The following is a 12802-nucleotide window of genomic DNA, read 5'->3' as shown; positions in this document are numbered from 1 at the left end:
GGTAACAGTGCAAGCCCAACTTGTAGATGCACTAGCTACAGAGTGTTAGGAACAGAGAGAATCCCCTTATACTGATCGAAAGACTCTTCTGGTGGCTAGGATCTGCCAACAGAGGCATCTGCTTGAGAAAGGACAGAGCAAGGGTGGACCCATACCAGAACGAAACCTTCTCCAGCCCAGGGATATTGTAAATAGGCCAGCACAGAGTCACACCAAGATGAGGGTTTGTTATTACATGCTGTCAAATTGGAAACGACTTACAGAAATCCTTATAGGGCTTTCGAGGTAAGTTATAGGTGGTTACATTAGTGAAATAGTTTGGAATATATAGAAATGTTATTTTAAGTCAGATGGTAGTCACATGGTATTTGAATCACCATATATGTTCCTTGGGGCAGTGTTCCCCAACCTTGGGCCTCCAGATGTTCTTGGACTACAACTCCCAGAAACCTTCACTACCACCTCTGCTGGCCAGGATTTCTGGGAGTTGAAGTCCAAGAACATCTGGAGGCCCAAGGCTGGGGATTACTGCCTTAGGGCACACTTTAATTTTAATCTTTTTAAGAGCCAGCACTTGTTTACCTTGACGGACTTACCAGCCAGTAAGTGCTCAGCTAGCAGTAGAGTTTACCAGTTTTGCATTCTCAGTGAGCTTCCATGGCTGTGTGGGGATTCAAACTCAAGCACCCTGAATCCTAGTCTGTCACTCTGTCAACTATACCACACTGAATATCCCAATATGAGGGTAGTCCTATGTAATGATAAATTCCAACAGTCCTAGTTGTGAGGCACTTGCCTATTATAACTGCAGTACAATCGTATTTAGAAGTCAGTTTATTATTTATTTATTTATTTATTTATTTATTTATTTATTTATTTATTTATTTATTTATTTAACTTATATGCCGCCCACACTACCCGAAGGTCTCTGGGCGGCTTACGGCATTTAAAATACAATAAAAAGGCAAAATAAAAGAGCAAAATAATTAAAATGCAATTAAAATATATATTCTAAAAATTGCCATCAGACCTATAGCTGATATTATTTCAGTTAAAAGCCATTTGGAACAGGAAGGTTTTGACCTGGCGCCGAAATGTCATCAACGTCGGCGCCAGACGTATCTCAGTCGGGAGGGCATTCCATAGTCTAGGGGCAGCTGCTGAAAAGTCCCTTTGTCTACAAGCCCTCCCTCTTACCTCCTTAAGGGATGGCTCTTTCAAAAGCCCCCCCTGTTTAGATCTTAACTGCCGGGTAGGCTCATATGGAAGGAGGTGGTCCTTCAGGTATCCAGGGCCCAAGCCGTTTAAGGCTTTATATGTCAAAACAAGCACTTTGAATTGGGCCTGAGCAGCAACTGGTAGCCAATGTAACTTAAACAGAATTGGCTTGATGTGTTCCCTAGCGGCCCCACCCTCACCAGCCATGCAGCTCGATTCTGGACCAGTTGCAGTCACCGGACCGTCTTCAAAGGCAGCTGCACGTAGAGCGCATTGCAATAATCTATATGAGATGTTACCAGTGCGTGTGTAACTGTCATGAGACTCCGCTTGTCCAGGTAGGGCCGCAGCTGGTATAATTTCTGTAGCTGAAGGAAGGCGCCTCTGGCTACCGAGTCCACCTGGGCTTCCAGAGTTAGACTGGGATCCAGGAGCACCCCCAGGCTGCGGACCCTGTCCCTTAGGGGGAGTGTAACCCCATTCAGGGCAGGGAAATGGCCCTCCAACCGAAGGGAGGAGGTGGAGAGTTCTGGTAGAGCTCTGAAAAGGACTTCTAGGAAGACTGAACACGATGACATGCTCAAGCCAGCTATAACTTTAGTGGTCATTTGACCAGATAGGTGGGCATAAACAAACAAACAAACAAACAAACAAACAAACAAACAAATAAATAAGGGTCTTTTCCATGGATTCTTCTCTTCTCATGAAATGGCCAAAGTATTGGAGCCTCAGCTTCAAGATCTGTCCTTCCAGTGAGCACTCAGGGTTGATTTCCTTTAGAATTGATAGGTTTGTTCTCCTTGCAGTCCAGGGGACTCTCAAGAGCCTCCTTCATCACCACAATTCAAAAGCATTAATTCTTCGGTGGTCAGCCTTCCTTATGGTCCAGCTCTCACTTCCATACATTGCTACAGGAAAAATCATAGCTTTGACTATGCAGATATTTGTTGGCAAGGTGATGTCTCTGCTTTTTAAGATGCTGTCAAGGTTTGTCATCGCTTTCCTCCCAAGAAGCAGGTGTCTTTTAATTTTGGGGCTGCTGTCACCATCTGCAGTGATAACCAGCAGATGTTGGTTACAGGTCATAACCAGCATAAATCAGTCCATGCAAACACTATATGAATTCTAGGTTGCAGGCTGACAATGTTCAGGGGGAAAAATCAGCTCTGGTGCAACTTTATTTTATTCATTTAAAACAAGCCTACCTGAATATCTTAGTTCCTTTAATACATGTGCCACCAATTTAGGAAACATACTTATTATTATACTGCTCTTAAACTAGTCATCTGCTGATGCTCATTTTTGCCCTATCAACACAATGGAAACAAATGTTAGTAGCACACATTTTACTCCGCACCATTTGATTCTATTTGCTTTGCTTGATCTCCATCCAATCAGCTAGCTGCCCTCCACTTAGCAAATCAGAATTTTAAAACTGGAAAAGCAAGAGGCACCCACACCCAAAGAGTGGGTGGTTGCTAGAGTAAATATAGCAAAAAGTACGCCATCTCTCTTTTCTGCCTACGAGGAATAGCTTCCAAACACAACCCAGCCTTGCTGGTAGAATGAAGAAGGATTGTGCTCTTTCCTTGGGCAAATATTTATTTTCTCTCAGCAATAGAAAAGCACCACAAAAAAGAAAAACTTTGAAATATATTTACTTGTTAAAACACACAAACTTTCATTTAGACCAAGGCACACCCACGGGCCTATCTTTCTTTTTCAGCAGCAAGCAACTCTGTTATTTTAAAGTACCTTAGAGAGAGATCAATTCAAGCAAGAGCAGAGGTCATAATTTCATCAGCTACATTACTAATGAAGTAGAGGCATACTTGATGCTGTATAAAGTCATGTGCTTAAGTGCACTTTAGTCAACCACACCAGTGTGTGAATTGCTTTCAAGATAAGAGAAGGCATAAATCTCCCTCAGAAAGTTGAAGTATACCTCAATCTGGGCAGAAAGTCCATACTTGAAAATCATGGCATTTGATGGTACCTGGAAGGTGGAGAAGAATGAAAATTATGAGAAGTTCATGGAAGTAATGGGTAAGTTTTGCATTTATATTATAATCTTAGAACTGTGGAGCTGGAAGGACCCTATGGATCATCAAGTGGGAATCAAACTCTTAACCCAGCCAGATACCTTAACCAGTGAGCTATCTAGCAGTTCATTTCTTGGCTTTCTCCAGGAACATCCTTTATTCAAAACCTTGTTACTTGATGCAGGTTGTTTGCTTCTTTGTTTTGAAACACTACATAGTCCTAGAAGCTTGACAGAAACTTTACCTGCTGTGGCCACCACCTACATAATATTGGGTTCTGTAGTTTAGTGAAGTACTTAATTCTCTACTTTCATTCAAGGGAAAGCCCTAGAATTAATTCCATAGCAGGGAATCCTTTCATTCCCTGCCAAATTTCAAATCCTAGAGGATGGAGTTTTAATGGCAATTAAAGTAGTACCAAATGTCAATAACTGTGTAGTATAGACAAACTCTATGCCCTTCTTGTCATGATGTTAGTTCCTCATATTCTGTTGCACTTTCCTCTAACTACTACCATTTAATCTCAATTTTTCTCTGTTTTGTTCTCCAAATGAACAAAATTTCCATGGTTTCCATTTCCAGAATTTCCTCAGAATTCCCATGACAGTGAATTTAGGTTTCTCCCATTTTCTTCTTCTATGATGGCCTCTGCTAGAGTTACTTCTGTGTTAACAAGCTTCTTCCGCAATGCTGTGGACATGGTTTGCACAGGGTTGAGCTACTGTGACCCTCTTGATGATTTGGAACAGCAATTCTCATAATGCCTCAGCATTGGTTATAGTAACTAGAGCTGATGGAAGTTATAGGCCAAAAACTTCTGGAGGGCTACAGTTTCCCACACCAGATATTAAGAGTTGAATTTTTTGTCTCCACATATTTAAAAAGGACTGGAGTTGGATCCAAACATAACAAAGTTTACAGTAGACTCAGTGAAATCAATGGGATGAGTTGGTCTTGACTAATTTGATTTTTTTCATCTAAATGTGACTTAAGCTTGGCCCAATGATATAAAGCTATAAAGACCTTTTCATATCCAGCTGTATAGGCTTATAATGAAAAGCAAGCAAGCAAACCGAAACACCAACCTTTATTCTTTTCACATTTATCCTCCCCTTCCATCAAGGAACACAGGGTGATATGCATGATTCAACCCCATACTCCATGCATTCCCTTTGTCATACCCCCAACCATCCAGTGAAGAGAAGTCTGAAGCAGTTAGTCCAGTTACTGTGTGAGCTTCACAAAAATGCAAGTCTGCATCTACCAACAGTTAGCCTGGCACTTTCTCTAGCCACTGTGCACCTTATTTTCTCTTGCATGCTAGTGTTACATCAAGCCTTACACAGATGACTTTCTGTTCCCACATGCATACTTTCTTAACTTTATTCAGATATTTGATATCTTCCTGAATATGATATGAAAATTTACATATCCACTCAGCAATGCTTCTGTTAGCGAAATTCTTGGGCCATAAATTTTTCTTCTTTCCTCTGTATTTTAGACTAGATTTTCATCCTGCTGTTACATTCCTTCCCCAATCCACAGAGCCATTCCATGCAAAACTAAAATGTTATCCAAGCCCTGTAGTTATTGCACCCTTCTAACTTTTCAGAAGAATTTATACTATTTGTATTAAGACATTTGTGCAATAGGACACAAGCTACGTGTCTTGTTGCTGCCACTAGTTGATTACATCAACATTATGTATTATTAATAATAGAGGTCCAGGCAATGTGTCATTTTAAATGGAACTAAATAGAAGCTGTTTATTATTACATGTGAGAAAAGAACAATCAATGTCATTCACTCTCAACAAAACATCCTACTTCATTCACTTTCAACCGCCCACACTCTCTCTCTTTCTTTCTCACTTTCTCTCTCTCTCCAAATTCCAAAACCTCCCTTCTCCTCTCCCCCTCCTGCAGAGACTGTTATATCTGGTGACTCCGCCTCTCCAACACTCTCATTGGTGCATGCAAATAGCTTATTAATATTCATGAACTGGGGTGGATGCCACAGTCACCAACATGCCCACTCCTGCATAAGAGGTATGGGAAATTATCCAACCAAAGTACTGTAACATGAAGATTACAGAGAGGAAAAAGAAATGCCACACAATAAAGATAGGGTCATAACACCATCAATATCCTTACTTTCATTCTGTTGGAAAGTACACATCATATACTATATAATTAGCTTCATGCTTCTGTAACAAGCCAACACCAGGATATTAATATATCCATATAAATTGCATGAGTTCACACCAAATAAACAAAGCTGAAAACTTGCAGAAGATCAAAAGCAACGAAGGATAATGGTCATCCGAGACAACTCTTGTTCTTTAGTAGACTCTAAAATATGTTTACTCTAAAGGAGTGGTTCCCAGCCATGGATCCCCAGATGTTCCTGGACTAAAACTCCCAGAAGTCTTCATCGTTATCTGTACTGGCCAGGATTTCTAGGAGTTGCAATCCAAGAATGTCTGGGGACCCAAGGTTGGGAACCACTGCTCCAAAGAACACATTTTTGGGGGGAAAGAATCCTTCTTTTGGATAGATTACTTACCAATCTTCTTGCCTCCTTAGGTGTCGGTTTGGTGAAGAGAAAGCTAGGGGGCCATGACAACCTGAAGATCACAATCCACCAAGAAGGAAACAAGTTCACAGTCAAAGAATCCAGCAATTTTCGCTCCATAGAAATTGTTTTCATTCTAGGAGAAAATTTTGACTACAGCTTGGCTGATGGAACAGAACTCAATGTATGAGAACTGCTCTTCTATTACCTTTTGCTCTTGCTTGATGAGGTTGCTGAGATGAATTCTTGCGGGCTGGGATATCTTCTAAAATAAGTTAAGCACAACCATTAAAAAAATGTCTGCATTTTTGTCTTTATCTTGTAGGGTAATTGGAATTTGGAAGGAAATAAGATGGTAGGCAGTTTCACCCGGAAAGATAATGGGAAGGAACTTAAGGCGCTGAGAGAAATTGTAGGAGATGAATTGGTCCAGGTAGGTTCATCAGTGATAATTATGGCTCCTTTCATTATTGCTGCATTTCATTATGTTACCAGCATGAATTTGACCCGACTCCAGGAGGCAGTGGAAGACAGGAGGGCCTGGCGTGCTCTGGTCCATGGGGTCACGAAGAGTTGGACATGACTAAATGACTAAACAACAACAACGTTATGTTATATTTCATTACATTGTATTAGTCATTTATTTATTATAGTACAGTACTTAATTTATTTTTCATTAAAAATTCTGTTCATCTGTTGACAAGGATCAAAGGACATATTCTTAACCCCTGATCCTTATGAAAAGAGAAAAACAGCTGTTTCCCTTGATCTGTTTTTACCTCTGTCTTGTGCATGAACGGTGCCATTTTGGCTCTAAGTGAAACTAAGAATCCAAACTTGGAAAATGAATTTGTTTTGGTATATACAAGCATCCTCCAGCCTAACTCCATTTAGATATGGGAACAATTTTAGCCTATTTATATCACCATAGAAAGATCCACCTCTCACTAAATTTGGATTGAAACAATCCCTGAGAAATGCAATATTGGAAATCCTTCTAAAGCTCAGTGACATTCTCACATTGTTATTTATTAATTTCAGACTTATATCTACGAAGGAGTTACTGCTAAGAGGATCTTCAAGAAAGCATGAACAGTCCAGAACTATTATCAGATGGAAGATTAACATATCTTGTTTTTATGAACTGTACTTCCATACCAAGGATAAAGCAACTCAAATCAGAGCTTGGAAGCATTATGTTTTTAGACTACAATTCCCAGCCAGCACAGTCCAGAAAAGTAGTATTTCCAACTTCTGACTCAGATATCCTTGTCATTGTTCCGTAACTAAAATGCAATTAAGATTTATTTATCTTGCATCCCTACATTAAGATTACAATGTTGCCAAAGCTGTGGGGAAAAAATAAACATTGTTTTTGCTCTGTTTTTCAGGAAACACATTTGTCTTTCATAAGCATACTGTGGAAGTGCTGAATAAAATACATTGCAATGAAAATCTTACGAGAATTTATTAGCTTGATTCACAGGTTATGGAAATAAGGTTAAACTAATTTAAAAACTAAGGGTATTATCTAATCCAAAGGTAAATACATTTAGATACATTTAAGCCAATTTGAGAGTAAAATATGCTCTCAATACTCCATTTGAAGGCAATGAGATTTAAAGGTGCTTCATTTTGATTGTGTCATGGCTGCTATTATTCTCCTCTAAAAAAAAAATTCTTACACATTCGAATCTTAACTCAATTTATTATGCTTCCACCCTGACTTTACCATCTTTCTAGAGCAGTGCTCAAGGAAACGTACCTGCATTATAAAAGAGAATAAAACAATTGATAAAAACAGATGTGACCATGAAAACATTGAAATCATCTTCATCTAAAAACAGTTTACCCAGGCAGTTTACCCAGCCTTTCCTCCATATTATTTTACCCAGGCTTTGTGCTCTGCATCAAAACAACACGGGAGGTAGCAGTTACCACTTATAAGTCTTTGCTCGATTGGCATAGAGCATGATGCCGGGGGCTACTTCCAGTGGGAGAGGTCATTGCACTTCACTAGGTAGCTCCCATCTGCCTTAAGCTGGCCAGCCACCAGCCAGTAAGGTGCTGCCTTGCCACCATCTGTTAACTTCATGGGGTGCATGGCGTTTAGGGTGAAAGTCAACAAGCAGATTGATAACCCTGCACCATGCAACAATCATAAGAAAATTTCTGCCCTAAAGTTGGGCACCTGGAATGTTCAGACAATGACCCCTGGCTTTTCTGACAACCTGCAGGAAATAGATGATGTGCGCAAAACAGCTGTCATTGACAAGGAACTGAGTAGGTTGCAGATGGAAATTGTTGCCCTGCAAGAGACAAGACTGCCAGACTTAGGATCTATTAAAGAAAAAAAATCTCATTCTTCTGGCATGGAAGACCATTGAACGAGACCAGGGAATATGGCGTTGGCTTTGCAGTTAGAAATACTTAGCTGAGATCCATTGTTCCACCTACTGTGAGGAGTGAAAGAATCTTGTATCTGCAGCTCCATTCATCACCTTATTAGTGCATATGCATCTACACTGTCATCTACAGCTGAAGTCAAAGACAAATTCTACGACGGTCTGGCAGCTACTATCAAAAAATCCCTGAGAGAGAGCTGCTGTTCATCTTTGGAGACTTTATCGCTAGAGCTGGTGCTGATCACAATTCTTGGCCCACTTGTCTAGGCCATTTTGGCATTGGGAAGATGAACTAAAATGGCCAACGCTTGCTGGAGTTTTGCTGTTACTGTGGTCATTGTGCCAGCAACACGTTCTTTAATACGAAGCTTCGACACAGAGTCTCTTGAAGACATTCAAATTTGAAGCATTGGCATCAGCTTGATTTGATCCTCTCTGGACACTCTAGCCTTCCTAGAATTACGATCACACACAGTTATCAAGGTGCTGATTGTGATACTGATCACTCTCTGGTGAGTAAAACTGTGAATAAAGAGATTGTATCACACGAAAAAGAAGGAAGACCACATCTTGTTGATGTATTGACATCAACAAGACTTGTGATCAGAGAAAAATGGAGGAATATGCCCAAGTGCTTGAGGAAACTCTTCCAGGCCCGGCTGTTGCAAATGCACCTGAACGACGGGAACATTTCAAGAATGCTGTTTATAACACCGCCTTGTCCACACTTGGCAAGAAGACCAAAAAGACAGCAGACGGCAGATTGGTTTGAAGCCCATTTGGAGGAGTTGATGCCAGCCATCAAGGAAAAGAGGAGAGCTCTAGAAGCATAAAAATTGTCCTAGTGAGTACAAGTTGCAGCTTCTTCGAGTTGCTCATAGCAAAGTCCAACAGACTGCCAGGATATGTTCTAATGATTACTGGCTTCAGCTCTGCTCTCAGATACAGATACCAGCGGACACAGGTAACATCAAAGGAATGTATGATGGTATCAAGCAGACCTTAGGTCCAATGCAGAAGAAATCTGCTCCCTTGCAGTCTGGTACAGGTGTGATCATCCAGGACTGAGCACAGCAGATGGAGCGCTGGGTGCAGCACTACTCTGAGCTATATTCCAGAGAGAATATAGTAACCGAAGAGGCATTAAATAACATTGAGTGCCTGCCTGTCTTGGAAGAGTTGGACAGCGAACCAACTTTAGCAGAAATAAAAGCGGCCTTGGATTCCCTCACCTCTGGCAAGGCACCTGGGAAGGATAACATCCCTGTTGAAGTGCTGTAAAGAGGCCATCACCACTGAGCTGTATGAAATCTTTTGTCTTTGCTGGAGGGAAGGTGCAGTACCACAGGACATGAAGGATGCAAACATTATCACATAGTATAAGAACAAAGGAGAGAGAGGCAACTGTAATAACTACTGTGACATCTCTCTTCTCAGTGTTGTAGGGAGCTGCTTGTCCATGTGCTGAAGAGGATCCTGGTGCTTGCAGAGTCTATCCAGAATCACAGTGTGGATTTCAAGCTATTAGATCCATCACTGACATAGTATTTTCCCTCAGTTGGAGGAGAAATGTAGGAAACAATGACAGCCACTCTTTGTGGCCTTCATAGATCAAAGGCCTTTGATTTGGTTATCAGGAATGGCCTTTTTAAAATATTTCCCAAGGTTGAATGTCCACCTCAACTCCTTAACATCATCAGGTTCTTTTTTATGAGAAAATGAAGAGCACTGTAGTTTTTGATGGTGCAACATCAGATCCCTTTGACGTCCAAAATGGAGTAAAATAGGGCTGTGTCCTCGTGTGGACTCTGTTTGGGAACTTTTTTGCTGTCATGCTGAAGCACGCTTTTGGAACTGCAACAAAATGTATCTATCTCTGGACTAGATCAGATGGAAAGCTCTTTTATCTCTCTAGATTGAGAGTGGAGATCAAAGTCTAGCTGAAATGCAGGTGGGACTTCCTCTTCGCCGATGATGCAGCTGTTGTTGCCCATTCTGCTGAAGATTTCCAACAACTTATGAATTGTTTTAGTAAGGCCTGCCAAGATTTTGGACTAAAAATCAGCCTGAAGAAAACACAAGTCATGAGCCACGGCGTGGACTCACCTACCTCTATTACCATCTCTACATGAGAACTGGAGGTTGTTCATGATTTTGTGTACCTTGCTTTAACGATTTCTGACACCCTCTCTCTAGATGTTGAGCTGGATAAACACATTGGCAAAGAAGCTACCATGTTCTCTAAACACACAAAGAGAGTACAGCTTAATAAGAAGCAGACAGCATATACCAAGATCCAGGCCTATAGAGCCTATGTTCTGAGTACAGTTGTGCCCCGCTGGATGATTACCCTGCTTTACGATGAATCCGCTTTACATTGACAATGTTTTAAATGCGGTGTGTTTTTTTTGCTGTGCGATGATTGGTTCCCTGCTTCGTCAAGTTTCAAAATGGCCCCCGGCTGAAGAAAATTCCCCCCGCTGTTTTCTAGGATGGATTCCTCACTTTACAGGCACAGAAAATGGCCGCTGTATGGAGGATCTTTGCTGGACGAGCAGGTATTCAGCCCATTGGAACGCATTGAACAGTTTTCAATGCGTTTCAATGGGTTATTTAAATTTCGTTTGACAACGATTTCGCTGGAATGAATTAACGCCGTCAAGCAAGGCACCACTGTACACTCCTGTACTGCAGTGAGTCCTGGACGCTTTGTGCACATCAGGAGAGGAAGCTGAAGAAATTCCATACGTGTTGTCTCTGATGCATTTTTGGTACAGTATCACCTGGCAGGACGAAGTTCCAAATAGAGTAGTCCTAGAATTTTTAGCATGTATACATTACTGAAATAGCAATGTCTACATTGGCTCAGGCATGTCATGAGAATGGCTGTTGGTTGGATTCCAAAAAGATCTCCTGTATGGAGAATTACTGCAGGGAAATTGCCCCAGAGGGAGACCACAGCTGCGATACAAGAATATCTGCAAGCGAATCTGAAGGCCTTAGGAAAGGACCTCAACAGATGGGAAACCTTGACATTTGAGCATTCAGCCGGGAGGCAGGTGGTGCAGCATGGCATCTCCCAATTTGAAGAGACACTTGTCCAACAGGCCGAGGCAAAGAGGCAATCATGAAAGCAGCAAAATCAGGGAGCTGGACAAGGGACAGATGGTATTTTTCTTCAGTGTGGAAGGGATTGTCACTCTCATATTGGCCTTCTCAGCCATACTAAATGCTGTTCCAAGACCTCTATTCATAGCACATTACCATAGTCTCTCAAGACTGAAGGATGCCTACTCACAAAAGCAGTTTAAATCCTCACAATAAATATTAAACTGTTTTAAAAGCTGGCTTTAAAAGCTGAGTCTTCACATTCTTTCTAGATCGCAGAAGAATGGGAATTGCTCTCAGCAATGCAAGGGATGCATTTCCCAGGTTTAAAGCCAACACCTTGAATTTGGCCAGTAAGCATTTGGCAATCAACACTGGCGTTTCAATCCTGAGGTAATATGATTTAAATACTGTACATGAGTTAGCAGCTTAATTAGTACATATTGTCTATACTAAAGATCCCAGACCCTCTTCAAAGGTGGCCCCACATAATGCTGTCAAGACACCATGTAACTAAAGGTACTAAAGGTGTCAGTCCAATTGCATTGGAAAGAGTCACTTTGCACAGAGTACTCTTCCTTAAATCAACCCTTCCATCTGTTGGGGAATTGCTCCATACCAGCTCCCCCCCCTCCAAAAAAAAAAACCCTGCAGCTGGACCAAAACATGCAGCTTGGGCACAGATCAGGGCCTGGCTGGAGTGCAATTCCATGTACATAATGTGTTTGCCAGGAAATTGATCACACCAGACTTGCCCATAAGTGGTCCAAAATGTGCTTTGTTTCCTTATGTGATCACGCCATAAGGCAGTGGTTCCAAACCTTGGGAAAACCAGGTGTTCTTGGACTGCAACTCACAGAAACCTTCACCACTAGCTGTCATGGCTTGGGATTCTGGGAGATGCAGTCCAAGAACACTTGGGTTACCAAGGTTTAGGAACCACTGCCGTAAGGAATGGAGTACTGTTCTCAAGCCAAGTAATGTAGACTCAGGAAAGGGTTCTTTGTTGTTGGTTTTTTTTTTTTGTCTAATCTGCTGTTTGGGATAGCACAGAGCCAAGGATTATTTTCAGATGATGAATTTTCTGACCCCTTTCTGCACAGGTTGTATCTCAATGCCTCAGCCTGACTTTCTGCTGATGTCCAGTCGTGCTAGGATTCAGTTTCAGCTTGTTCATCATCATCCACCCCATTACCAGGCAGTGCTCACAGGTGTCAAATGCTTCCTAGATGTTGGGTGACAAGAAGCAATCGTCATCAGCATTGGTGGCACCTCACTCTGCAGCTTTTAATGACCTCTCTCTGAGACTTCCTACAGTTGTTGAATCAAGATGGGCCTGAACCTGAAAACTGGTGGTTCGTGATGGTTTGTGGTTACCCATGACCCACCATGAACCAACTGGAAAACAAAACTGTTTCATGGTTCAGTTTTTGGTTCATGCCAAAGTGGGTGGGT

General features: G+C 41.5%; 1 protein-coding gene across 1 annotated transcript; it reads left to right on the top strand.

Annotated features, from left to right (window-relative positions):
• The first annotated feature begins 1558 nt into the window (after positions 1 to 1558).
• Positions 1559 to 11973, top strand: FABP2 (fatty acid binding protein 2). Its single transcript, XM_020781551.3, has 4 exons — positions 1559 to 3264; positions 5846 to 6018; positions 6160 to 6267; positions 6876 to 11973. Exons 1-4 carry the CDS (start codon positions 3198 to 3200, stop codon positions 6924 to 6926), a joined length of 399 nt encoding a protein of 132 aa, XP_020637210.1. The 5' UTR covers positions 1559 to 3197; the 3' UTR covers positions 6927 to 11973.
• Positions 11974 to 12802: the final 829 nt, after the last annotated feature.

The sequence above is a fragment of the Pogona vitticeps genome, chromosome 5 (assembly GCF_051106095.1).
Source record: "Pogona vitticeps strain Pit_001003342236 chromosome 5, PviZW2.1, whole genome shotgun sequence".
NCBI lineage: Eukaryota > Metazoa > Chordata > Lepidosauria > Squamata > Agamidae > Pogona > Pogona vitticeps.
The sequence above is the reverse complement of the archived record's forward strand: the minus strand, read 5'-3'. Positions and strand labels throughout refer to the sequence as shown.

What these genes read in the sequence shown, in the direction of transcription:
- FABP2 (XM_020781551.3), top strand. Translation starts at nt 3,198, where the DNA reads ATGGCATTTGATGGTACCTGGAAGGTGGAGAAGAATGAAAATTATGAG. An exon ending in GAAGTTCATGGAAGTAATGG is followed by an intron (nt 3,265 to 5,845) that starts GTAAGTTTTGCA and finishes TTGCCTCCTTAG; the next exon opens with GTGTCGGTTTGGTGAAGAGA. An exon ending in TAGGAGATGAATTGGTCCAG is followed by an intron (nt 6,268 to 6,875) that starts GTAGGTTCATCA and finishes TATTAATTTCAG; the next exon opens with ACTTATATCTACGAAGGAGT.